The sequence below is a fragment of the Phragmites australis genome, chromosome 4, assembly GCF_958298935.1.
Source record: "Phragmites australis chromosome 4, lpPhrAust1.1, whole genome shotgun sequence".
In the NCBI taxonomy this organism is placed as follows: domain Eukaryota; kingdom Viridiplantae; phylum Streptophyta; class Magnoliopsida; order Poales; family Poaceae; genus Phragmites; species Phragmites australis.
The window spans coordinates 46,996,984-47,023,868 of NC_084924.1; the positions used below are offsets into that span (position 1 = coordinate 46,996,984).

A 26,885-nucleotide genomic window follows, 5' to 3' on the forward strand; every position below is an offset into this window, starting at 1 on the left:
TTATACCACAATGTATTGTCTGCTAGTTGAGTTCTCCTGCCACCTCAGGTTGTCAGCCATAAACGAGTTTACATGAAACAGCTCGAGGACTGAGCTGCTGAAGCTCACGCCGCCAATGTCCGGGAGCGTTATCGATTTGGAAGTGGCCTCATGTCATCGTATGCTATGTTTGTGTTGTCTGTGTTGTGAAGTCAGTTCCTGCAAGTTGTGCAAACTGTTATCTCGGATTTGACTGACGGGCAGGAGCAGAATTGTGCTGAGGTGAGCTGTATTTGCTAGTACAATATAACGATCAAAATCTACCTGTGTTTGATGAGTTCTTCAGCTGTTCAGCATACCTGTGTCACCTCTAATGCAGGGGTAACAAGAGCTAGGGGCGGATCAAGGGTGGCATACCTGTGTCACCTTAAGTCCCCTAACATTTTTTTTGTGCCATAGATGAGGGTGAGAAAGAAGAAAACATAGAGAAAGAGGAAGAAAATGAAGAGAGGTGGTTGAGCCCCTTATCTGTTTTCTCTGCATCCGCCACTGACAAGTGGCGGGTGGCGAGGCAAAGGTGCTGCAAATGTGATTTTCCTTTGTGAAAATTTGGTTGGTGTTGATGGTTTGGGCTTGGTCTCTTCAAGAAGAGATGACAGAGAGACCCAATAGAGTGGGATCAGTGCATAAGACCAACTCTAGCAGAAACTCTATCTGGAGAGGCATCTGCATCCACGTCGGATGCAAGTTGTGCTCACCCAGTATTTGCACTCCAGCAGAGTCGGTTTTGAGCTCTACATTGATGCGGTGAAGAATCGGGGAGGAGAGAGGAGCAACATATTTGCTGGAGGAAATACCCGGCCATAACATTGTGCGGGGGCCACTTGGCAATGGCTTGGTGCTCCCGCGAGTTCACATAATCGGTCGTGGCGGAGGCGGAGGTGGCAACATCGATTGATGGCAGCTCGCACAGATTCGAGGAGGGGTGCTCGGGTGGAGGGATCCAGTGGCGGAGGGAGGAAGGAGGCGCGATAGTGGAGGGAGGGAGGGAGGGAGGGGCGCGGCGGATGGAGGAGGGGGACCATGAATAGTGAAGTAGGGCCGTCGCGAATGGAGGAGGGAGGGGGTGCAGTGGTAGAGGGGGGCAGACCGCTAGTGGGGTGCATGCCACTCCTTGATGCTATAAATACCCCTCCATTCAGTCATTTGAGGGTGTGACATGCTGTTGGAGTCTAGAGGAAGCTCATATACACTTGAGAAGATATCCAAGTCATCAAAGTGTTTAAAGTGATCATCCAAGATAATGAAGCACAAGATTAGAGAGTATTTAGTATTTGTAGGCCTAGAGTGAGTTGTAGCTAGGTGCTGCAGCTTGAAGAAGTGATCAATGAGTGATTCTAACTTGTACTAAGAGGTAAGCTGGTACCTTAGAGTTTTGGTGACTTGACGACATCTTGTGCCTTGGTGGCACAAGCTTGTTGACCCTCCGACTTAGTGTATAGCGGTGGCAAGACACATGTATAGGGATGCCGAGACCCTTGTCTTGGTAGCTCAAGCTCCGAAGTGATTACGACGACAAGCGACTGGAAGAGAGACTAGTGGTGAGACCTTGCCTTGGTGGTTTGGTGACTCATCTGGTTTGAGACCTTGTCTTGGTAGCTTAGTGGCTCAAGAGTCATGACCGAGAGCTGACCAGGAGCATATCCTTTGTGTTGCTCCAACGTGGACTAGGGGTGGTATTCATGCTATCGATACCACGGGATAAAAATCATGTATGCCGAGTTTGTCTTTTTACCTTATTTACGTTTTCATATTTACATTCTTGCAATTTACCTTGCTAGAGTAGGTTGCGATCCTCTTGAGCGATATAGTAGACACATTTATATAGAAATTGAGATAGATTTATCTTGCGAAGTTTTTGAAGCCATTAGTTTCTTGTGTCCTAATTCACCCCCCCCCTCTTAGTACTTCATCGTTCCTCACAGTGTCACCTACCACTTTAGCAGCACACTATGACAATGTACGTTCCGTAATCTACCGTTGCAAATCTTGTGGGTTCATTGTGTCTAACACCAGGTGAGTTAGCAGGAGTATGTCATTGTCTGTGTCTTCCTCATCAAGCTCTGGGGCAACATTTGATTTACCGGTCTCCATCTAGTCCTAGAGGGGATTATTCTCTTCGTTCAATATGAGCTTCATAAGCCGTTGAAATGGATCATCATCAACAGCCGACCTGATGCTTGCATCTAAATTATTCTGTATTCTCATGTTGTAGTTTACATATACCAACTTATGGATTTCTTGTAGCTTAATCGGTTGCAAACTTTCGTGTGGATAAATGCAAATGTACTCTAGTTCCTCTCACACCCACTAGATGAAGCGCACTGAAACACTAGGCGCCTGACAAGCATCGTTAGTGTAGGTGTAGACGAACCGAGCATAGACCACCATTGCGATGCAAGTATGTAAAGTGATATAATGTTTAGAAAAGTAACGGTTAGATATGTCAACTCAATTCGTACCAGGTGGAGTCCTGCTGTCACAAGCCATCCGTGAAGTGAGCGGACTAGTGAATGACCGAGACTTTATCCGATATATTTCAACCTCATTAAGTGCTTCCAGGGCAGTAATAACATCGGCCATCCTCTCGAATGCCTCCCGAAGATCTTCGAACAAGTTTGGATCTATGCCATACGCGTAATGCGTGTGAGGATTCAATGCGGCCCCTCCAAGTTGACGATCAAAGCTTTAGTACCATAAGAATTTGTACAATAAAGTGCTAAGAGTGTATCATCGGCATTCACGTAGGTCCTATTCGTTAGATTATATATTCTACGATCGACAATTGCCAGGTACTTTTCAAAGTTATCCCTATCATTGCGATATAATGAATCGTACTCATGCTTGACAATGGTGTATCTCAGAGCACCTCATTCAATGTTGGCACTTTGTCTTGATCAGCAAATCGGAGGAAGACATACAACGGCTGAACGAAATTGACAACCATTTTAAGGTTGTCCCACCATGGTAAGTTGGATAGTCAACCATGTGTATATCTTCCGGTGTCAGAAACAATGTAGCGAGACTGATGTAGCTCACTAGATATCATCCATTGCATGAACCTATCCTTTCGGTGTTGAAAGCTTTCAATAAATCGATAGTTTGTGCCAAACCTTGTGGCATTCCACCTCACCAGTTCTCCATCAATCGTGGTCTTCATCATTTCATGGAGCTTGGAATGATTGTAAAGTAATCGCGATATGGACCTTGCACTTTGAATGACAATGTCGTGGTCTCTAAATTCACCAATTAATTTCAACATTAAATTTATCATATGCACCACACAAGACTGCCACACGATAGCAGGATACTCCCTTCTGAATTTGACATGCCAATTAATTTCAACATTAAATTTATCCTTTGCTAATTTTGTGACCCCAAATCATTGACCACCGATCTTATCTCCTGCATAAATGAACCAACCAAATAAATATGCAACAATTGCAATACCAACTCAGCAAAACAATGTACCTTATTCAAATACTTGGTATCTTGGCTGTAGCTAGTCGCATCTACGGACTTGTGAAAAACATACGACAATTGCAATATAAAAGGAAATTAATAATACTCAGATGTGTCGGTCCAGTCCACGAATCACACATGACGGTCACACCATACTCTGGCCATTCTAGCTTTCACTTGTCAAATATCTTCTTTAATGCACTCTCGTTCTCGTCTAGATACTTACCAGTTGGAGATGGGACACCCTCTCCTGTTATAGAACAGATGGCATAAGTCAAAAGGAAAGAAATATGACAACAATATAATTCATTACAAACTTTATCACTCATCTTATTTCTGTGTTTCTTTCATTGTAGCAACAAAGAATACGTCGTTCGCCCTTCTACCAGAAATACCTGAAGTGTGAAAAAAATTGGAACATGTCAAACCAATAGCTGCCTTTGCATTCTTTTCCTTCATACTCCATGACCTGGTGTCAGTCCTCTGTTGCACAGGGGCTTTTGCTGCAACAGCATTATGATCCCTAACACTTAGTGGTGACTCCCTGGTTGAAGATATCCTCCTAAACACCCTATTTAACATATTGTCTCTTCTGACACTTCTACCACCACCTCTATGCTCGTAGGACTCACGTGCCCTCCTCCCGAACTCTTCCTTCTCTTTAGACTGAGCCATGGTACGCTGCACCTGTTCCTCTTCCATCTCCTCATTATCGCTTATCAAATCTACCTAAACTCTTGCTGACTCTTGCCTCCAAAGTCTCTCCTCAGTCTTTCCCTTCCTCTTATCTCTTGCCATATCCAGCTCATACATGAAGTAATCACGCACATCTAGAGACACTCTATCACAATGTATAATATTCGATCCGTGTCCTGCTAAATATTCTTTCAAACTTATGGCACTACCGCTTTTTTTTATTGCAGTAATTATATCTAAACCCCAGAGCCAAATTATCCTATGAAACTTTGCTGAAACCGTCACCAATGACCAAGCCTACTCCAATTACCAGCATTTCCATGCTAAAAACTAATTGGCGATATGACAAGTGAAGCCAATAGCCCAATAATAGTATTCCACTTCTAAGATTGCTACTACTTTCAAGTAAAGGCAAACCAAGAGCAAGAACAAAACCATGGCTGTGGCTCTGTTAACCCCGGCAACTAGGACAACAAATGCCTTGTGATCCGTGACGGCGTGGACTTTACCTCCTCCCGGTTGACGGACCCAGGGCTCTCCGACTTGTCTGAGCTGCTGTTGTCATCGGCGCTCGTTTTGCCAGACCAGAGCTTGCTCAGTATCTTCTTTGGCATCAGCATTCCCTTTGCCTTTCCCGCGGCGCTCTTGTCATCACCGTTCTTGTTGATGTCACTGCTGCCACTGCTCCTCTCGCTGCTGCTGCTGCTGTTGGCCAGCCTCAACCACGCGCAAGGGGGGGGGGGGGGCGCTCAATCTGCACAGCGTGCATGCACGCATCCTGCGACAGCTGCTTGCAGTCCATCAATCCGCATAATTTCTTCTTTTCACTCTTTGATAGGCTAGGGTGCTCCTGTAAGCATGGAAAACAGTGTTAATTTTCAAACTCCCAACAATGCAAATACTCAGTGGAAACAGCAAGAGATACCTTCAGATACATGTCAATGGCACGATAGAGCCCGTCATGTGTTGGTCGGGGTAGAGAAGACACCATTTCAGCAAGCACAATCAACTTTGGAAGAGGAAGGTTGGGATCTTTGGCAATCTCAGCAAGATATCCATCGATCTTTGCAACTGCCAGTTTTGACGTGCTGGAAATAGAAGTCAGGTTCTCAATCTCCACGATTTCTTCATCTTCTTGAAAATTCGCCTTACATTCTGCAACATGAACTCCTCCACTATTGCCATGATCAAATCTATGTTATATACACTGTTTTCACCTGTATATGCTGGTATAAGAAGGTCCGAAACTGAAGCACCATCCAATTGTGTGCCTATTCTCTTGATCAAGTTATTGCGATGGGACTCCCCAGATTCCAGCAAGCATGCAGCTCTTAGCAGCTTAAGAAGAAAACCACACGGCACTGAACCTTCCTCAGCGGGCACAACGTTTTGTGCAATCCACTCCATTGCTCACAGCATCTTCTAGTACAAATCCACATCGAGCTCACAAAGGTCTTCAACCCACCAGTCATTAGGTACTATCTGTTGCTTCCTGACACCATTCCAATGAGAGTCGATACTATTCTCAGATGAGAGTTTTTTTTCCTGATGTAGGTGTATAACCATTCAACCTCCAACAGATCAATTGATGCCTTCGATGCAATAGAGTCAATGCAGTGGTTGATTACCTTCAAATTTTCCGACAAAGGTAGGAGTGACTTTGTGCTCTGTAAGACTATTATTGAATCCTTCCAGGTGCGGAATACGCTTGATGTCAAGAACACATCAATTTTGTAGATGAGGTTTCCTTTGCCAATGGTCTCAAACATTTCTAGATACTCAGCCGCACAGCGGGCAGCGACGACATTATATGCGTTGAGTGTTACAACCATGCCATAGCAGAACTTAGCACAAATTTCAAATGCTGAAGGTCCACCAGGGATGTCAGAGATACCCACTTCATCATTTTTCTCCTCATTGCTTGAAGCCACTAATCTTTGCAAGCGTGAACTCTTCGATAGAAGAGGGAACTGAAACAACATCCATTGTGAGGGATTTGAATTTGGTAAAGAATGGTGCTAACTGCTAACGGAATCAAAAGAGCAATTCTTCTGATCAAAGTAGAAATATATGTAACTACAAATACTTGAATATCATCATATAGTTCTTTCATGACATGGCTATTAATGACTAATTTGACGAACTTATAAATATTTGGATAATTGGCATATGTAGAAATATATCTAACGTTGAGTGCATAAGTGGAGGTGTGAGAAGACCGTATAGTTCTGCAAGTCACATGGTTGGTAGGTGTGAGAAGACTCAAAACATATAACATTCCCTGGCACGGAATGTAGGCTAATGTTTGGGCTCGATACTACTTTTACATGACCCAACAAGTACCGGCCCGTCTCCGGAAAGACCTATTGGTGTCGAGCCAATCCATGCGCAGGCGATATGTTGGATTTTAGTTCAAATTCTCGGTCCACCCATATGGATTGGGTTGTGATTCAAACTACCCAGATGTGCCCCAGTAGTAGTGTTACTTAATACTCGTGTCTAAATTTTTTTATCGAATTGGTCATCTCGGATCTGAGTCAAAATTTGACACCTCTGAATTGTATTTTGCATGTCCAATTTTTTTTTTCAAATCCGAGTTAAATTTTGATACTCGTGTCCGTATCCAGGAATCACTGCCTACAATATGGTTGGATTTTAGTTTTATTAATCTTAGTTTCATATATCAAGATCCCATTGAAAAACTACTATTTTAGGGAACCCCGTTTTTCAAATAGTATCCAACAGTTGTGTAGATGCATATAAATACGAAACAGTTGTGAGAAATTATTGTTGGTTTCATAGTATAGCAGTACGTGTTTTGCTCATTCCTTCCCATTTTTGTGTTTAGAAATTTGCTTATACGTGAAACGTTGACTGGATAGAGATAGTTAAAACATGAAGTGAAATGTTGGGAACTATGGTTCATGCCATATTCAGCTTACGTCTAAAGTAATCATGCACATCTAAAGATATCCTATCACAATATATAACATTTGATCTACGTCCTGTCAAATGTTCTTTAAACCTTGTGGCATCACCGTATTTTTTCCTTATTGCAATAATTGCACTAAACCTTAGGACCAAATTGTCCCCGTGCTGCTATACCATATCTCTATCCGCCATCGATTACTGCAAAACAACATATATCATCCTATTAGCACTCCATAAATTTTAACAGTGAGTATACATTGAGCCAAACAAACTACTAGATGCTAACTAACCCTAATAACCTAAAAACGAACTTTAACTAACACTAAATAGTTTATATATATGTTGCTAATCATGCATAAATATCTCAAAAAATAATTAACTTCATCAAAATTAACTACCCTTGCCACTACAATGTATTAAACGAACTAACAACCTTCTAAACACGCATATCGACCGAATTGAGCGAAAAATCACTTGAGTTTCAATGGTTACCAATCGAATCAAGCGAAAAATCACTCGGCCATCAATATTGCCTCTGCGGTCGGTAACCACTTCTTCTCGGTCAGTAACCAACCCTTATCGCTCGTAACCATTCCTTCACGCCCGAGATATGTGTTGTCTCCGCTGGATTTGCACAACAGCACGGTGGATCTGGACAGCCAGGTGAGGAGGGTGGAGGTTTTTGCTGTGAAAAGAAGTAGGGGAACTGAGCGTTGAGGAATACCTCCTGCACCCTTATCCCATTGAGATGGGCCAAAACAGGTCGTTTGTACTGTGCATTCAGCCCGTTTCGACCTTTTCTAAAAAAATTGGCCTTCTCAATGTTTGAGCACATATTTCATGATGTAAACAATTTTTTTTTGAACTTTTTTCACAGATAGTCTTATAATTGCCTCTAGTTTTTTATGAATTTTTTTCCTGATTTTTTTAAACCTGATTTGAATTTTTTTAATTCAAATTCGGTAACGGTTCGCATTATGAAACCAAGGTGGAGCGGTAAGGGTGGTTATCACAATTTTTGAGCGCTAACCGTCTGCATTTTTGAACCCTACTCCAGCTACGCTCGTCGGTATCCTCTACGATGTGCTTGGGCATCTCAGTTATGCTGGCATTTGAGCTGATGCCCGATGTCCTTGAGGTTGGCCATTCTCCTCACCTCAGCCAGCTCCTCTGTCTCACTAGTACTCCACACTTTTGGCACTTTGCCGAAAGCGAGACAAGTCAAGAAACCGTGTGTTTGTGTGTTTAGATGGAGGGGCGGTGGGAAATGTAACTCCACAAGCAAGGGCAGAATCAGCCCTGGACTAAGCCCTAGACTGACCTATTCAAATTTAGATCAAACCTAAAAAACTACTATTTATATAATAAATATAAGAGTGATTTGGGCCTATGTCTCAGGGTGAAGCCCAACTTGCCATGGACTTGGGTCCTCCCATGACCACAGGTCTTTGTGGCGCATGATGTCATCTGTACATTCTTTCCGTATGATATTTATCTATCGATTAATTTTTTCACCTAGTTTATAATTATTTTAGCTACCCCTACAACACAAATCTCAACACAAATAAACCATCTTGATAGGTCATATATACGCAAGAGCAAGTGAAAATTTCCTATTTAGGAGGTTAGGGAACCCGTATGGTGACGCGTAAGTGGAGTGGATGGAACCGGTCGAGCACGAGCAAATAGGGGAGGAGGTGACACGGGTACACGCGGCCACGAGAAAAAGGCAGGGAGTCCATGAAAGGCTGGATGGCACGTCCAGAGATATGAGGTTGTTTGGTTTTTGATCTATATTTATTTGTGACCAAGTCAAAATAAATGCAGTGCTAAAAGAAAGTGTTCGGATTATAGTCATACCAAAATTTGTCAAAATTATGCATATCACAAGTGGGTTCCACATGTTATTGATTTTTGCGTGTAAAAACATAACCAGTATGGGTTTTGATTCGTAGATTTAATTGTTACGAGTACAATAGTATAAACGGATCATCAATTGGACATCGGGTTTAGAAGATATAATCTTTAAAATTATTGCTAAACTCAAAAGATGCTTTTAATACCTCTAATGAGCTATTGACACCTCAGCCAGAGCTTGCATGCAGCAAGCCGAAACTGTGGCAATTTTTTATTGCAATCCAAGTGATAACTAAATCTTATTGGCATGACTAAATTTTTATCCGCCATGCAAGGACCGACAACCAAACAGTACGTATGTATCGGTGGGCCAGGTGCGGACCGCGGGGGCGTGGTTGCTTGGTTCGTTCTGTTGGCTATGAACCCCGGTTCATGGGACGGAAGCGCGTGTCGCTCGTCTTTTCGTGCAGGCAGCCTGAGGTCGAGCGGAGTGGTGCTTGTAGTAGGTAGATTATATAAAATTTTGTTTAAAAATATTCTCGTAAGATCTTATTTATGTTATTTATTTTCTAATCTAATAATTAGACTGAAGATAAGAGTTAGAAAATAGATACGTATTTATAAAAAATAATCTTTCGTAAAATATGATCTTATAAAATTTACTTATATGTTTATAACGTGGGAACCGGGAAAGCCGGCGCGTGGCATCTGCCGCCACCATTTGCTGTGTGTTGAACTCGAGCGGTTGGCTGCGGACTTTCGATCTGCGGGAAGTGCGGCGAGGCGTCCAGGCCACCGGATGGACTGGACTCGGGGCCTTCATTGGCTCTGGTTTGCCGAGCAGGCACAGCCGTGCGTCCTGGTAACCGCAGCATGGCTGGGCACTTGCCTCGCGCTAAACTCCTTCGACGAAACAATTGCGCCCTCCCTCCATTTCATGATTTCAATTTGACATTTTGTATTCCCTATGGTTTTTTAAGGTGCCACTTTGACTATTTTACACTTTGAACTTTATATCACTGCATTTATAAAAAAATGCAGTATTATAAAAAATATTTGTATAACGCTAGTGATGTAGTTTGAACATATTTATGCCCGAAGTTTGGAATATTTAACCGCACATATCTAAAGCGTCAAATAAAAATAACAAATGAACAATGTATTGTTGCTCAGCTACGCGTCCATGGCCGAGCATTCCATCCAACAGTTTAGGTTTCACGATCGATTGCATGATTTCAGACCAAACACATGGTTTGCCTGTGATACGTTGTCACATGATTTACATCTGGTTTTCAGCACTTTGTTCTACGAAGAAAGTTACACTGTATATCACTCTATATAGAGCGGAAATTGGTACATCTGCCAAAAGAACATACAACGTGTCTCGAGAACAAGAAAAGACAAAAAAAAAAGGATCAAGACTTCTTGTCGCTGTTAAAAATTCGACACAACGGTTGCGTAATTAGATCTAGTAATCAGCTGTAGACTGTAGTACGTACGTTCTTCGTCCCTTCTACCAGAGAGAGAGAGAGAGAGAGAGAGAGAGAGAGAGAGAGAGAGAGAGAGAGAGAGAGAGAGAGAATTAGGATGAAATGCTGATGGGAGCGTACATGCCTGCCTGGCCACTGCAGCGCGCGCACGGCACTGCCAAACTGGCAGGTGGTCGAGCGGCTGCTGCATCTACTGCTGTCCGCCACGGAGCGAGCTCCTCTTCTTGATCTCCTCGTCGGCTGCCGCTTTGGCAGGCTCCTCAACGCCGGGCGCCACGTTGGCCGCCTCCTGGCCGCCGCGGAGTTTCGCTGAGTTCCTCTTCCTGATCTCCTCATCGGCTGCCGCTTTGGCAGCCTCCTCGGCGCCGGGCGCCACGTTGGCCGCCTCCTGGCCGCCGCGGAGTTTTGCTGAGTTCCTCTTCCTGATCTCTTCGTCGCCTGCCGCGTTGGCAGCATCCTCGGAGCCGGGCGCCCCGTTGGCCGCCTCGTGTCGGCCGCGGAGTTTCGGGGAGTGCCTCTTCTCGATATTCTTCTCGCCTAACGCATTGACAGTCGCTACGCCGCCCGGCAACTTGCTGGCCGGTTCGTCGCCTAAGACACTATTGGCATTGGCCTCGATTCCACCGGTGGCCTTGTTGCTGATCGCCTCGGTGCCCACGGCCTTGTTGATCTCTGCGTTGCTTATCACCTGGCCGGGTGGTTGGCTGCCAACGGCCTTCTTGATTTCCTCGCTACCAGGCCCCTTGCTGGCCTCCTCACCTCCGATCACCTTCGTGCTCTCCTCGTTGCCGGCGACCTTGCTGATATCCACATTGCTCGTGACCTTGTTGGCCGCTTCGTTGCCTGCGACTTTCTTGACCTCCTCGCCGCTTGACACCTTGCTGGCTGCCTGGTTATCCACGACCTTACTGTTCTCCACGCCGCCGGCCACCTTGCTGCCGGCCTCACTACCCACCACGTTGGTCGCTTGGTTTTCTGTGACCTTGTTGACGTCCATTCCGCCCATAACATTGGTGGCCGCCTCATTGCCAGTGGCCTTACCGATCTCGGCGCCACCCGGCTCCTTGTTGACCGCTTCGTTGCTGGCGACCTGTTTTATCTCCTCGCGGCCGGCCACCTGGCTGGCCGCCTCGCCGCTCGCCTCCTTCCTGAGCCCCTCGCCGGCAGTCGCTTTGTTGCCCCCCTCGCCACCGTTTATCTTTCTGATATCCGCTCGCCCGCCCACCTTTCTGGCCTCCGCGACACCCTTCGCCCCTGGTTGCGACACCCCCTGCATCTGGTCGGGTTGTAGCGAGCTGATCCGTATCACAGACGGGCCGTCGTTGGTGGGCTGCGGGTTGTTGAACTCGCTGCACGATCGCCTGATCTCGCCGTCCTTCCCCGTGAGAACTTGGAGGACGCTGATCTTCTCCATGGACTTGGCGAACTTGGGGATGAAGTCCTCGGGCTTGGCCGCCATGGCCTTGATTATGGGCTCCGTCCTCGGGTCCAACCCCATCAGCCGGTCGATGGTGAGCGGCATCTTCTTGGCCAGCACGAGGCCGAAGTAATTGCCGTCGAAGACGTTGGGCGTGATTTGGTCCATGGGCACGGCGCCTTTGTCCCGGTTCGCGCCGTCGCAAGCCGCGCTGATGTTCTTCTTGTACTCCGGGTCGATGGGTGCGGCGTCGGCCTCGATGAAGAAGCACTTGCAGTTGCCGATGGTGTGGCCTCCGGCGAGGAGCGCGACCATCTCCTCGGTGCTGAAGCCCTTTTTGGAGAAGTCGTCTATGAGCTTGGGCACCGCGATGTCGGGGCCCGGCAGGTTGTCGGCGTCCTCGCGGTTGGACACGAGCGAGTCGCGCCGGCCCGTGGTGACCTCGTAGGCGGGTCCGCCGGTCAGCCGCACCGCGTCGCGGGCGCTGACCGCGAGGATGTCCGCACACGACACCACGTTCGGGCACTGCTTCTCCAGCTCCGTCTTGATATCATCGATGATGTCGTACCCTTTCACCGAGATGTTCGGGCCCGCTTCCTTCTCCGCGGCCTGGTTCGACAGCGGGTCGATCAAGATGGACGCGTCGCAGCCCTGGAGACCACCCATGCATCAAGAGCAGGAACAGAGAACGCAATCAGCGAGCAAGCATGCCACGTTGCCACCAACTGCGTGCATGCATGTATCGAACGACTAATGGAGTGACGGGCCGGGCCGGGCGTGTTACGTTTGCGAAGCAGTCGTGGAAGACGAGGCGGAGGAGGCTGGCGGCGGTGCCGGGGTCCTCCTTGAACCGCTTCTCGACGACGCCGAAGATGATCTTCTCGGCGTCTGGGCACGATGTCTTGTAGAACCCGGAGGCGAGCTGCGCGGAGGCCAGCGGCGCCGCGGCGGCGACGAGGAGGAGAGGGAAGACCAGGCGGGCGTCCATTTTGCAGGAGGAGGTCCTTGCGATGCCTCGTTCGGGCCACGCTTATACCGCGCGCATGCAGAGGTGGTCAACGGGGGAGACTCCGAGCGGAGCGGAGCGGTCGACGCGACGAGAGGCTGTCTCTTTCGAGGTGGTGTCCAATAATAGGAGGGTTTCTTTCAATATAAAACCATATACACTTACACACATATAGTTTATCTAAGCCGTTCAATCTTTTTATTTAATATTCAGTCTCTTATTTTTCTTATCTATTTTATGTTTTTCTCATCTATTTCTCTAATATGAAACTCAACACAAGCCTATTTTCACTATATGTTGTGAGCCCCTTTCGGCGTAGGCGTGGCTGCATGGCCATGACAGTGTTCCCGTTCCAGGTGTAGCGACAGGACTGACATGAATGTCTTCATCTATCGGAGCTCGCATGGTTTACTAGTACGAAGCGCAATAGCCTAGAAAAAAATGTTGTTCCAAATAAAAATAACAATATATTAAGCATTTGTTATGATGAATCTATTTGACATCCATCTTATATCATCAATCTACATAACTATTTATATTTTATGGTCAACTTAAAAAGTTTGACCAACATGGATCTCAAAATGACATTTTGGATCAACGGGGCGGCAGTAGTCTTCAAAAACTACAAACATGGTTCTTGTGCTCGAATGAAGCACGCAACATGCTGAAAATTCATCCAAAGCAAGCGTTAACTATTTTACATTGCTTTACACAATTACGTCTCGTCAATGTTTTCCTCAACCATAAGACGGTTAGAATTACTGAGGGTACCCATCGTTCTACCAATCTGGTGCAGAGCTAAATCAGATCAAACTACTACTCCCCTTGTACAATAATTTACAGGCCCTTTACACAAAGAAGAACTGTAACAAAAAAAACAACTCAGACAACATGGTCGATAAACAAACATCCTAGCCCTAATGCTCATGCTTCACACGCCCTTTCAGAATTCCTGGGATAGGGGGTGAGGTTGGTAATCTAATTGTACCGTTATTAGGCCCTCCAGGATGCTGTAACTGATGCCGATAAATATTTGGCATGCTTGAGCTCTCACCTCCATTTGAGCTTGGCTCTTGACTACCGTCATGCTGTTCTCTTCCACATAACCTCATTTCTTTTAGTACATACGAGTCATCATGCAACTCAAACGGAGTGCTGCAGTTTGGGAAACATACATGTCAGAAAAAAAATCATGAGAGACCTTATGTTGACAAAAGAATCATCTAAGCAGAATACATTAATCTAGACATATTTCTTTCAATAGAACTCAACACATTGAATGCCAAGCACGATTCTTGTTTTCCCTTTTCTAGATGGACCAGAATCACGCTTGGATAGTTGGATGTTTATCCGCCCAGTTTAGGATGCTGGTGCAGCCCATTATGCAGGAATTCATAAACTACAAGTCCAAAAAGACAAGTAGTGACAACAAAATTTATATTTTATATATTGAGACCAAAGGAGCTGTGTATTGACAGCAATTGCATCAGCTCCAAACTTGAAAATTATTATAGCAGAACCTCGTTAAAATTAGATCCTAGTTTCAGTGTCAACAAATTTGTTCTAAGATTAGAGAAATAGGCTACAGGCAGGCAAATAACATATGTCCACATTAGGATGCTGGTGCACTCCATTATGCGGGATTTTATACAGTATACAGGCACAAAAGGACAACTAGCGACAACAGAAATTATATTTTATATTTTGAAACCAAAGGTGCTTGTATTGATCACATTTGCATCAGCTCCAAACTTGAAAATTAGTTCAGTGGAACCTACTGGTTAAAACAAGAGCCTAATTTCAGTGTGAACAAATTTATTCTAAGATTAGAAAAATATCCAACAGGCAAAGCAAATAATTTTCAACAAAAATGGACATGATGTTTATATGTTGCACATATTTGCAAACAACCTTGACGGCAAGCATGTAAATGAGATACACAAACTTTTCAAGCTGTGGAGCAGTCACGAGTCATAACCACATTGGACAAAAGCAAGAACAGGCTCATCTTGCTAACTAACTTGGAAAACTGTGTCCGGGAGGGAGGAAAAATAATTTGTGCCTAACCTATTGAAGTCAAAATGCACCAATTGCATATCTTCAGATATCTCGACTTCTACAGTTGCATGAGGTCGTGTCTGCATGCAAGAGAAAAACAGACACCTCACATTTAGCTCTGAATTATGTGCAGAAGGCAGTAGAGTTAACTTCCTCTCGGCCCACTACATATAAAAAAGGAACTAAGCATAGTATCAAAATATTATTCACCTGGACCAGGATAAATGGCAAAATCACTCCACCTGGAGGTGTGTTTCCTGAACCATATAACTGCTCATTCCGTAGAATCAAGTTTTGCAGACCTACATACTTGATGTGCCAAAAAAACAATGATTATACAGATCACAAATGGAGCAGGTGATACAAAATGTAGATGTAAGAAAGAGCAAACATCAAATCCTAAAGACATAAAGTAACAATTGTTAACAACATTTTCTATGCACAAATATTGTGACAAACAGGGTTCAGAATGCTGGTGGTACACCAGGTTTTCAGTAAAACCATAGTGTGGAACTTCCAGTTTTAGAGCTGGTTCTGATCGATACCGACCATGTCGCAATTATTCTAGCAGACTGCAACAATCGCTGGTTTCAAACTAGTTGGTCCAGGATCCAACCCGCTTCCAATATATTGATCATGACAACTGTATAAGACAGATGTATTCTTCGAATAGAATGAAGCATGGAACATCACAAATGCCGAAGGCCCAAAAGTAAAATACATATGCAGAAGACAGAATAGCGTGGATAATCATATGAGGTTCTGGATAACATATGCCAGAAAAGACAGTGAGCTACCCTAAGCATGCAGCCTGAGAGACACAATTGTGCATCTGTATACCAGTAAAAGACAGTGCTTGTTCAATCTACAGATGAAATTATAAGCATGGCACAAAAGATTATGTATTCACTCTACACTGCAGTAGTCTTTCGTAGAAGTAGAGCCATGAAAGAAAGTCCACAAAACAATAACCTCTTTTGGTTTGGGGCTGTGACATATAAAATTGAAATTGTATGAAGCAGGAAGGGGAGGGGGTGGACTGAGGTGATATCCTTACTTGGTCTTGCAGCTCTTGCAAATAAGCACTTTTCTTCTCAATCCTACCTTTCAGTCCCACAAGCTCTGTCTGTAAAACGGGACAAAGTGATGAATAAAACTACCAAAAGTATATTGAATTTCAGTATGTGACAGCGCAAAAGAGAAAAAATACCTTCAATTCTTCAATATCATCTATACTAGCCCGAGGCAAGCCCTTCCACTGGATCTCCTTTTTATCTTTCGATATAATGTCCATAGCCATCAGAACATTCAAAGCGTCATAAACTCTTCTTCGTATATTTTTCTCATCATATTGTTGCTGCATTTTAACATCAATGAGGACTGAGCATGTATCCAATTAAAAAAATAATTGATGCCAAGAAGAAGTCATATTTCTTAACTGCGTTGGGATTGTCGGGATCTGGTGATTCAATATTATTATTGGGATCTGCAAACTCAGCAACAAGTTCATCTGCCACCTGACAAAGAGAGACGAAATGCATTAATTCCGAATTTAGTATCATTAATAGAGCTACATCAGTGGAATTCAATAAACCAAAAGAAATAAAAAAACAATTTAGACGCAAATTATACAGTAGTAACACGCTCATATTCAAAGTTCCCAGAGAAAGCCAGCTTAGTGATTAAGGGCCAGTTCTGTCTCGTACAGATAATGCTATTAGGTTTTAAAGTGTGCATCCCTATCCCCTTTCGAAAGAGAAGGCAAACTCATATATGAAAATGGATCGGGAGCTCATAGATGTAACTTTGTTGTTTTCGGTTCAGAGAAGTAAAAGATTTGAAATATATGACTTGCGTCACAACAAGAAAACTTGGGGTAATAGAAATAACAAGGCACTAACCTCGTTATATGTTGTTCTCCCTTTACTTTCAACTTTCTCACAAACTGCAAACAAACAAGCAGAACACGTCAAGACGCCTATGATAGTTTGCATTCAGTGTACTTCTGTACGATTCACTAAGCACAGACCCATGAATAAATAGTGCATAATTATGATGGAAACAGAGAAGACATACTAGTCACACTCCTTTAGTGTTTGTATTTAAACTATGCTGCCTACGTTTAATTTTGGAAGATAACTGTCAGTTAGAAGTATTAACAGGGAATTAAACAAATCAGCTCACCTTTCATACTAAACTGGCGCAATCCCCGGTTACCTTTATCAGGACCAACTGCCCGTGCTCCTCTCTTTTTCTTCTTACTACAGTTTCAGAGTGCACCAAACCAGTACATAAGCAACTAAATTAAAGGATACAAAAGATTATTAAGAAGTAGAAACTTCTGCTACGAATTTCAAAATTTTAATTATTGTGATTAAATATACACTCTAAAGAAAGTCTGATTAGCCAACCTACAAGCAGCAACATCGTAGAAAAAAACCACATGACTGATAGCGAGATTGTACTTTACTAACTGCTAATATCCATGCTCCGCGGTATAGGACTCTGGAGTAATAAAGCCATATGAGCGATGTTTTACACATTAACACAGGTATACTGTGCAACTCAAATAGACTATCTGCTTTATCGTCCACGAGGCATTAGATAAATCTTAACTCATAAGGTTGACACAATCAGGAGTGCAGATCAGCAAGGCGTAATCCAAAATCATGCTCACGAGTAATTCATGCTAGCAGATAGAAGCATGAGCAAACTACGCTTCACTAAGCATGCTCAGTCGGAGCAACCAAACCTCACCACAATTCGAATAACGAGCATACACAACTCCACAGACCAGCATTCAGGACTTCACATCACTACATGATCTATATCCAATCTCTACAGTTTCTAATAGAACACTGAGCCAATACACGCACGAGCATACAGATGGCAGCGAAACTGGCCACTCAAGCAAATCGGACTCACGAACCTCGTAGGAGCCTGCGACGAAGGCGCGTCGTCGCCGTTGATGTCGAGGTTATTCAGACGGAGGAACGTGCTCTCGCTGACCGGCGTGGACGCCGACGCCGACGCCCCCGCCGCCGCCAGGGCCGCCCCCTTGCCAGCACCGTCGGGGGCGTGCTGCTCGCTGCGGCTGGACGGGGAGCCCGCGCTCCCGCCGCTGGTGGACGCGGAGGGCGTCGGCGCGCCCGGGGACGCCCGGGCCCCCACCGGCGGCAGCGGGCGTTGGACGGCCGGAGCGCCGCCGTCCTTGTCCGGGCGGTGCGCGACGCCGGAGACCATGGCGACGGAGATCGCGCCAATTCGGCTGGGCGCGGAATTGGGGAGGGAGGAGCTGGAGAGCAGAGTTGAAGAAACCCTAACAAAAAGACAAGAAGGGGGCAAAATGGAGGGAGAGAAAGAAATCGTCGAGAGAGCGGGCAGAGACGGGAACCCGAGTTTTTCTATTAAAAAAATCGTCGACAGAGCGGTTGGCTTTTTGGCGGTTTCGGGTGATGAACCGCGGTGGCCGATCCGGACACGGCGGGCTGATGGATTTGACGCGGGGATCGGCCCAAGAATGCCGCACGCACGTAACAACCTACTCCCACGAGTTTTTTTATTTTTATATTTTCTAATTTAAAATATTAAATAAATAGACTCAGAAATATTTGTAAAATAGTCGTCTACCGCTCTTTTATAGAACGGCTAGTCCCTTACCACCTCTGAGGACGGCAAGCAGTCCAACTCTATCACTATGGTAGCGTGAGGCCTTATCGCCTATGAAAAAAGTAGATAAACCATAGTTATCAAAATTACTATTCATGACTCCTATTTTCTCTCTCATATGATCTATTCAAAACAGTAGTCTTGTATTTCTCTAAAAATCCTATATTTTTTACGTATTTTATAATCTATGTGCAACTCATTTTAATTGGATTCATCCAAAAAGCCTACATAGAACTTAAACCAAAATTCTTCAAATAATACTACTTTTATAACTTCTAACAATTGTTAGTGTCTCAAATAAATTTTCAAAAATCTAAAAAAATCACTAATATTTTTCTTATATGATGAACAATTGAGGAGATGAAGCTAGTGTGGCCGCACGGGCTCATGCTCGGCCGTGACAATAATGTGTGTTTTGGTGAAATAGAGGGAAGATAGATATTCAAGCAGGAAGAAAGATATGAGGTAAAATAGCACTTTCTTTCTTGATTTTAATTGTAGTAATTTTTTCATAGATATAAGGATGATTGAGGAATCAGAGTTGAGAAGTAGCACTTTGTTCTAATATACAAAGGTATAAGACATTGCATCAGCCACGATACAACTATGAGCCATGCATGGGTAGTTAACATGGTGCATTTTTCTACAAATAATTCAGAGTCCTATTGTTATCATTGTAATAAATGAAAAAACTGGATTGCATGTGACCAGCCATTTTCAATAAACCAATGCATTATTATATAAACATCTCTTTATGATATTGGTCATCTTCATATATTTGTGTATTTTGGTTGATTGCAATTTTATTACCATCTTGATGCATTCTTCGTAAAGCACTGTCTGGTTTAAATCACGTATGTTATACGTGCACGCTTAATAGTCTTTACAAAACTCTTTCTTGCATCTTTCCTATTCTTTCTGTAGCATTTTCTATTTGTTGCCATTCTTGATTGTTTGTGTCACTTATTATTTTCTGCCATCCATTTTGGATGCCTCAAATTGGAATGACATTAGCAATTTGGTGGAAGCTTGGAACTGCCTAAGTTGCAGTAGCTATTGCAACTGCAGCTGATCTGGATCCGGTCCAAAGTGATGGCAGAGCCCTGTCTAGAAACATGGCCCACAGTCATCGTCGTTGTTGGGCTTGGATTCTGACCAAGCAGGTTCCGGCCCGGTTCCATGAAGCTCGGAGAGACGTTCCAGTTCGATGCCCAAATTTGGCCCACTTCGTCGAGACGTCTCCGTCCAGTCTCCAGTCCCTGACCATGGCAGGTGTCGTCATCGTCCGCGTCACGTCGTCGACAAAAATCGCCGTACGCACGCGCAGGAGGATCAGGGAAAAGGAAAGCGAAAGGGTCAGAAGACGCAGTAAGAAACTACGGCTTTGCCCCTTCGCGTTAAGGAGAGATTACTCTTGTTTTTCTCAAACCGGGTGCTAGTAGGATTCATGCCATTTGTTGTACACCTGACCTGCAGTTTATTTAGGCCCCCTTTGATTGAAGAGAATCTATAGGAATTACATAAGATTCAAATCCTTACAATTTTTTTCTATATATTAAATTCCTATGGAATGCGTTCCTATTTCTTCGATTCCATAGGAATTTTAACATGAGCTCAAATCTCATATTTTGAGAAGTCCAGTACAATATCTCTCTTTCTCTCTCTACTCTTTCTTCTTTCCTCCAAAAATTCTGTATTGTTTTTCTAGGAACTATCTAAATATGTCACCTCTAATGCTCCTATATTTTGAAATCCTATAGGATTAGAAATTATAAGACATTATATTTCTGCATTTTTCTTATTTCTATATATTTCTAATCCTATATTTAAAAAAAAGCTCATTATCATTTACGAAAGGTAGTCACATCGCATAACATGGAGCTAGCGAGTAGAAAGATAAGACCGGAAGAAGAGTGAGTGGGAAGTCATGGTAAATTTCACACCGGTAACTGAATGGAAAAAATATTCACGCGGGTTTCTTTTCACATCACAGAAGATTTTGTGATTTCCTTAGGAATTTTTCACCTGAAAATAATACTCAAGCCCTGGTACGTATTTTTTATTCTCCTTTTGCATGCATGCTGCACTATCATCACTGTAGTACGTGCCACGCGTCACACACACGAAATTGGATATTAGTATATCACGCACAATCCAATTTTTTCTACAGAAAATAGTGCTGCAGCAGTACTATAACTCCGGACAGTACTAGAAGGGGTAGTCCAGACTGAACGAGGAAAATCCGCTCGCTGACGTCACAGATGACCGTAACCGGCACTCATCCACAGCAGCAAAACACCAGCAGTCCACCAGCCGCCAACAGCAGCCAACAGGCTGCCAGAAACTTGCCGTACCGTCTCTCTCTCTCTCTCTTCTCTCTCGTCCTATTTATCCCCGCGCACCCCTTTGGCATTTCCTCTCTTCGTCAAACCAACACAACAACAGCGCGAAACCCATCAAAAACACACGCCCATCCAAGGAACGATCCAGAGTCCACTCCAGTCCAGTCCATGGGAGCGGGGAAGGGCGGCGGTGAGGAGGCCGCGGCAGCTCCTGGGGCGGCGCAGCCCGTCGTGCTGAAGATGGAGCTGCATTGCGCCGGCTGCGCGCAGAAGGTCAAGAAGGCCATCAAGCACCGACCTGGTGCGTGGCCGCCGGGCGATTCTTTACGCGCTCTGGTTCGGTTTTTGGGATTTTGGGCTCGATTCTTTAGCTGATTCGCCGGTTCTTTGTCGCAGGTGTGGAGTCGGTCGTGGCGGACGTGGCGGCGAACAGGGTTGTCGTGGCGGGGACGGCCGACGCGGCCGCGCTGAAGGCATGGATCGAGGCGAAGACCAAGAAGTCCGTTGAGGTCGTCTCCGCCGGCAGTGTTCCCAAGAAGGCCGCTACCGCCACCGCGGAGTCCAAGGACGGCGGCGCCGGGGAGAAGAAGGCCGACAAGGGCGCGAGTCCCAAGGAGGAGGCGAAGAAGCAACCGCCGGAGGAGAAGAAACCCAAAGAGGTCGGTACACAAGAGGCAATCCAGCCCATGCAATCTGCTCCTGCTCCCAACTACTCCTCTGACCCGCAACTAAAAATTGCTTCTGCTTTTGGTTTCGGACAGGAGACGGTGCTGCTCAAGATCCGCCTCCATTGCGACGGCTGCGCTGACCGCATCAGGCGACGCATCTACAAGTTCAAAGGTGTGACTTTTTCTCTCTCTTTTCCGTCCCTCTCCCAAGCTGTTTCTTTTGCCTCGAATTCGCACTCTGTTCTGCAGTTAATTTTGTTCTGCAGCTTCAAAATTGACGCTTTTGACTAACTCCAGGGGTGAAGCACGTGGTGCTCGACGGCAATGGCAAGGACGAGGTGAAGGTCACCGGCACGATGGATGTCCCCGCCATGCTGGCCTACCTCAAGGAGAAGATCAACCGCACGGTGGAAGCCGTGGCGCCCGGCAAGAAAAAAGGCGGCGGCGACGGCAAGGACGACAAGAAGGACAAAGGCGGCGACGGCAAGGACGGCAAGAAGGACAAAGGCGGAGACGGCGACAAGAACAAGGCCGCGGGCGGCGACGACAAGAAGGACAAGGGCAAAGGCATCGACGTGGCGGGCCCATCCACGGCGGCCGCCGCGGCGTTCATGGCACCGGCGCCGGCCGAGGCGAGCACGTACCGCGTGACGCCGCTGTACGGCTACGTCGCGTCCCCGCAGGGCTCCGACCCCGCCAGCTACTACCCCTACCCCTACTACGGCAATGCCGATGGCATGGGTCACGCCAACCCCAGCGCCGCCACCTACTACCATCAGCAGCAGCACCCCTACGCCGACGCCACCCAGAACCAGGGGTACCCATCGTACCCATACCTCTTAGACATGCCGCCGCCGCCGCAGCTCTTCAGCGACGAGAACCCCAACGCCTGCTCCGTCATGTGACACCGCCATCAGAGCTCAGTGATCATCAGCTTTAACTTAGCCGGGAAATACCTTCGACATGTTACATGTCAGCGATGAGGATTTAGCCTTAGGACTAGAGGCATTTTCTGATCAAATTTTGCTTCGTTTGTTTAATCCTTCCATTCTTATCCTCGGAGCAACGCTTGCTCTCCTTTTTTTATCCTCTCCTACTCATCGGAACCCATGCGCAAACTCACACCACTCACAAAGCCACATGTTTCGCTAGCAACGGAGACGTTAAACTACCATTTGTGATGAGAGGCAGGCACCGGAGCTAGGAGAAAGCCCTTGCCATGCGTGTATCTCGCTTGCTCTCCTCCTTTGGCTAATTAAACAATTAGCAGATTAGATGAAGTGGTCGAAAAGTGTTTTTCGAGAGTGCGTGGTCAGCGATGTTGAATTGTGAACTGGCTTGCCTTCGTTGCCGTTACTTAATCAAAGACGTGGTTGGTGAAATCCAGTAATTAATCAGACAATTAATCCAGTTAAATCCTGATTGGTCTGTGCTGTTCTTGATGGACAAGAAACTGTCCAGAAAACGGCTGTTTTGATCGATTTTAATATCGACGCCGTTTTCCTAGCTACCATGGCCGCAAACTTGGAATTTTTTATCTCGTGTCCGAGGTGCAGTCGAGGAGGATAGACAGTTACATATTCAGATATTCTCCATGGTATCTGTCTCTTTATGATTCTTTCTGATGACGTAGCGCTCATTATGTTGAGATTTTCTGTGTGCTGCATTGCAGCTGCAAGAGAAGACACGGATGTTGATCTGCGAAAGATCACGGCCACAAAATAAACCTCGGTACTGATAAAGCTTTTATGAAATCTCGTCAAGATATGGCAAGCCTGGCCGTGCGTGTGCAGACCGTCGTCTCTCTCGGATCACGTTCTCTTTAGAAAAGAAGATCTCATCACGCGGTGAATCCAGGCCCCTCTTTTATCTCCTGGAATCCTCGTTTCGTTTCGAGACCGTCTCTGAACAATCTCGCACGGTTTGGTTGGTGGCACTGCGTCTTCCTTTTCGAGTCTACCTGCGACGAGAACGGGTCTCAGTTTTCGAATGAACCCACGAATCGTGTTGGTAGCCTGGGGAAGTCCTCGTCTTGTTTCTGTGCGTTCGAGGCGTTCATCCGGACGGGGAATCGCATGCATTTCATGTGCTTTTCGCATGTCTTGCCTCACCACCAAGTCACCAATCATCGCAGCAAGCACGACGGAGTCGACTCGTAGATATTCGCTCATGTATGAACAATGCGACGATTGATTTGGAACAAAGAAAAGCTATTTTTGTAGCATGCGCGAATGAACGTGGACTACGACCGAGGCATTAGGCGTTGTCGCATTGACGTTGAACAAGAACAACCCGTTCGAGGACTAGAGTGCACGTCACAGCAAGGGAAGGGGAGGTCTCTCTCCTTGGACAAACTCCATGTTCCTGCAGATTGCAAGTTTAAGTTTACATACTCCATCGGTTTCCTAATACTTGCCACTTTTAATCAAAATAGTCTTCTCAAAATACTAAACATTTCACGTATCCTAATACATTTTTTACCACTCTTTTTTATTTTGTCCATATCAATTCATACTTTATTTCGTTATTCGTATAACTCAATACTAATCATGAAAGAGGCATTTTGGTCATAATTTTTTTACCAATGATAGTTTAAATCTCCGTGATTGATCAAAAGTGACAAGTAGTAGTATTATAAAACAAAGAGAGTATTTATTTTCTTTAAAAAGAGAAGAGACGAGTTTATACAGTTTTTTTGTAAAAGCCTTCATGATTAGGTCATGCAAATTCAGATTTCCATGGTCTAATCTCACGTGCCAATCCTCGTTATCATCTGTTTTGAGGAACATAGCTCGATTCCCACTCATCTCAACCTTAAAAAACTATGGTTAGCGTAAGCCTGCAGAACTTCACACAACATGTTCAGACAAAAGTCTGTGCCGCAAGTTAAGCTGCTCCGGCATGTAAACCCGCGCCTTATCCACTTACAATATTAATCAATCAATGATCCGTGCCGCTTTTTAAAATAAGATGGATGCTAATGATTAGTTGTTTTTTTTAAGTCGACGTTCTAGACTGTCGGATTCGATTTTAACGGTGGATCTTTTTTCTTCAACTTTCGTCTTCGACGTTCAATTCCCTCGTGTCACCCACCCACATCTGTCTCCGGTGTCTTCAGTACCATCGCCATATTAACCCGACATACTTACCTCACTTGTCCCCACACTGGTCCACTAACCGTCCTCCACCGTCTCACCCTCGTGCATACCTTCTCCGTCAAGCTAGCTTACTTTCTTAGACATCTCTCTCAATGATTTTAAAAATCTACTTCCTAAACTCTAAACCTAGGCTGGTCCTGATGTACCCATCGCATGATTGCCACTCCTGAAATTTAGGAAGCGTGTTAAAATAATCACTAGCTACGCTGCTGCATCATTGAGACGGTGCCAAAATGTAGGAAAGAAACACGCATCAGATGTTCAGATCCCCTACGTCGCCTGCTATTTTTTGTCCTCAAGCATAAATCCGTTTGACCGGGAATATTCTCCCGACGGCTGAATAAATGTCAGCAAAATGGACACTTTGGACTTGAAACTAATATCCAATTACATTTTAAGTTGCAGGTTCGCTTCTCGAAGCTGCAGGTTCGCTGATTCGTGGGCAGCACAACAGCAGCAGTTTCAAAGCCCTCAAGAAAGACAACCAATACCATTTTTATTTATCTAAGTTAGAATATTTTAAAGGAGAGAAACGTGAGGACTTTCTAATATTCTAATCTGCAATCAAATTAAGTTTTAATCTTGGCAAACAAAGACATCATTGCAAAAATAGGAGTGTTTTGGGTGTTTGTTTAGCTCTCTTTTATGTCTATATTAGAGGTGTTCTGTGTTGTTATGTACTAACATATTTATTATTTGATTTTCTATAGTTTCTCATCTTTTAGTTTTAAACGAGGATAGTGTTTCGTTGTAAAACTCTGTTCTTTTTTAATGAATGGCTAAGCTACTACCTTCTTTTAGGAAAAAAAAAAAGATTAACCAGACCTGTTCGAGCAACGACGCCAGGCCACGGATCTCTTGTCGGCGTGCTTAGCTTTGTCAATTAATTGAGTCGATGCTCTGAGTTTGTTTGGTAAAATGAAATGCCAGCCTCGTGGTTTAGGAAACTTGCAAGAACCAGTCCAGAAATCATTTGACTGGATTGCAAGGCCGGCCGTTGGGTTTTGAACTGCTTTTAAAAATACAAAAATGATAGTCGTGGTGGCAATGTTACTGGTATTATGTTTATGTGTTTGCTGAGCCTCGTGACGGTGAGGATAGCATCGCCATCTCATTCGGATCTTGTGTTCTCCAGCCTCATGGATGAGGAGCAGAATATTCGAACGGGCATGGATGTTGGTAGGCCAGATCGTCCGAGTCAGATTCTTGATAAAATCAAAGAAACAACGGCCGGGCCGACTTATTTCATACTATCTGTAATAGTTCGTTGGAATTGTATTGTTCCAAAAAACAATGCTGATTAATCGCCTACTTTGCATAAACAGTCAGGCATACTGTTTAAGTGCAATTGGTTTTCATTGACAGATGTTAGACAGAGAATCCGTCTCCTTACCTTATGCGTCTGGCCGTCCGACTCTTTCACATGCATGGTCATCTAACTTTTGTCTGTTCGGCTCCTGTGATCGTCTGACTCCTTCGCATGCATGGCCATCCAACTCCTGCCCTTCCGGCTCTTGCACATATATATCCGTCCGACTTCTTTATCTCATATGTGCCTATATAATGTAATTATTGCAACTCTGAATTCATCAACACAATTATGTGTGATTAGCTTCGCTTTCAGTTGCGCGTGCCACTCCGAAGCCTGCCAAGAAGGGCCTTGCCAAGCCCATCCCTTGTCCTGAGCAGGCTATCAAGATCACCGCCGGCTCCGACGAGAACAGGAGGCTGTCACAGGGTGCTGCTCGCAGCAACTCTGATACACATAATTGTGTTGATTAGCTTCACTTTCCGTGTTCGCATCCTGCGACCACGCGCTTCCGCTTCATTCCTAGCCACAGTCTCACCTCCGTTGTGCCGTGGCCGACGATGACGCCACCCATGTCGCCACCGTCGCTCGCGAACGCGAGGCCACCGCAGCCCGCGACCGTGAGGAGGCCGCCGCACGCATCAGTGATGAGGCTGACGCCCGCGCCCGCGAGGAGGCTACCGCCCATGATGATGATGTCGCCCGGGCGCTGGTCCTCCACGAAGCCGTCTCCATAGCCAATCTTCACACCCAGGCAGTCGCCATCCAGAATATCTGTGCGTT

At 45.2% G+C, this 26,885-nt stretch overlaps 3 protein-coding genes and 1 pseudogene across 3 annotated transcripts; 1 reads left to right on the top strand and 3 right to left on the bottom strand.

Annotated features, from left to right (window-relative positions):
• Positions 1 to 4,915: 4,915 nt before the first annotated feature.
• On the bottom strand, positions 4,916 to 6,179 carry LOC133914874 (BTB/POZ domain-containing protein NPY2-like; annotated as a pseudogene).
• Positions 6,180 to 10,352: 4,173 nt separating this feature from the next.
• LOC133914506 (uncharacterized) lies at positions 10,353 to 12,880 on the bottom strand. Its single transcript, XM_062357605.1, has 2 exons — positions 12,677 to 12,880; positions 10,353 to 12,543 (listed from the first exon to the last, which is right to left on the bottom strand). Exons 1-2 carry the CDS (start codon positions 12,878 to 12,880, stop codon positions 10,666 to 10,668), a joined length of 2,082 nt encoding a protein of 693 aa, XP_062213589.1. The 3' UTR covers positions 10,353 to 10,665.
• Positions 12,881 to 13,582: 702 nt separating this feature from the next.
• LOC133916903 (transcription factor-like protein DPB) lies at positions 13,583 to 18,346 on the bottom strand. Its single transcript, XM_062360791.1, has 9 exons — positions 17,886 to 18,346; positions 17,141 to 17,217; positions 16,858 to 16,901; positions 16,396 to 16,473; positions 16,167 to 16,313; positions 16,014 to 16,082; positions 15,167 to 15,265; positions 14,966 to 15,036; positions 13,583 to 14,053 (listed from the first exon to the last, which is right to left on the bottom strand). The coding sequence occupies exons 1-9, from the start codon at positions 18,197 to 18,199 to the stop codon at positions 13,816 to 13,818; spliced, it is 1,137 nt and encodes a 378-aa protein (XP_062216775.1). The 5' UTR covers positions 18,200 to 18,346; the 3' UTR covers positions 13,583 to 13,815.
• A 2,632-nt stretch (positions 18,347 to 20,978) lies between these two features.
• Positions 20,979 to 23,398, top strand: LOC133916904 (heavy metal-associated isoprenylated plant protein 6-like). Its single transcript, XM_062360792.1, has 4 exons — positions 20,979 to 21,268; positions 21,364 to 21,626; positions 21,729 to 21,807; positions 21,933 to 23,398. Exons 1-4 carry the CDS (start codon positions 21,136 to 21,138, stop codon positions 22,538 to 22,540), a joined length of 1,083 nt encoding a protein of 360 aa, XP_062216776.1. The 5' UTR covers positions 20,979 to 21,135; the 3' UTR covers positions 22,541 to 23,398.
• The last annotated feature ends 3,487 nt before the right edge of the window (positions 23,399 to 26,885 follow it).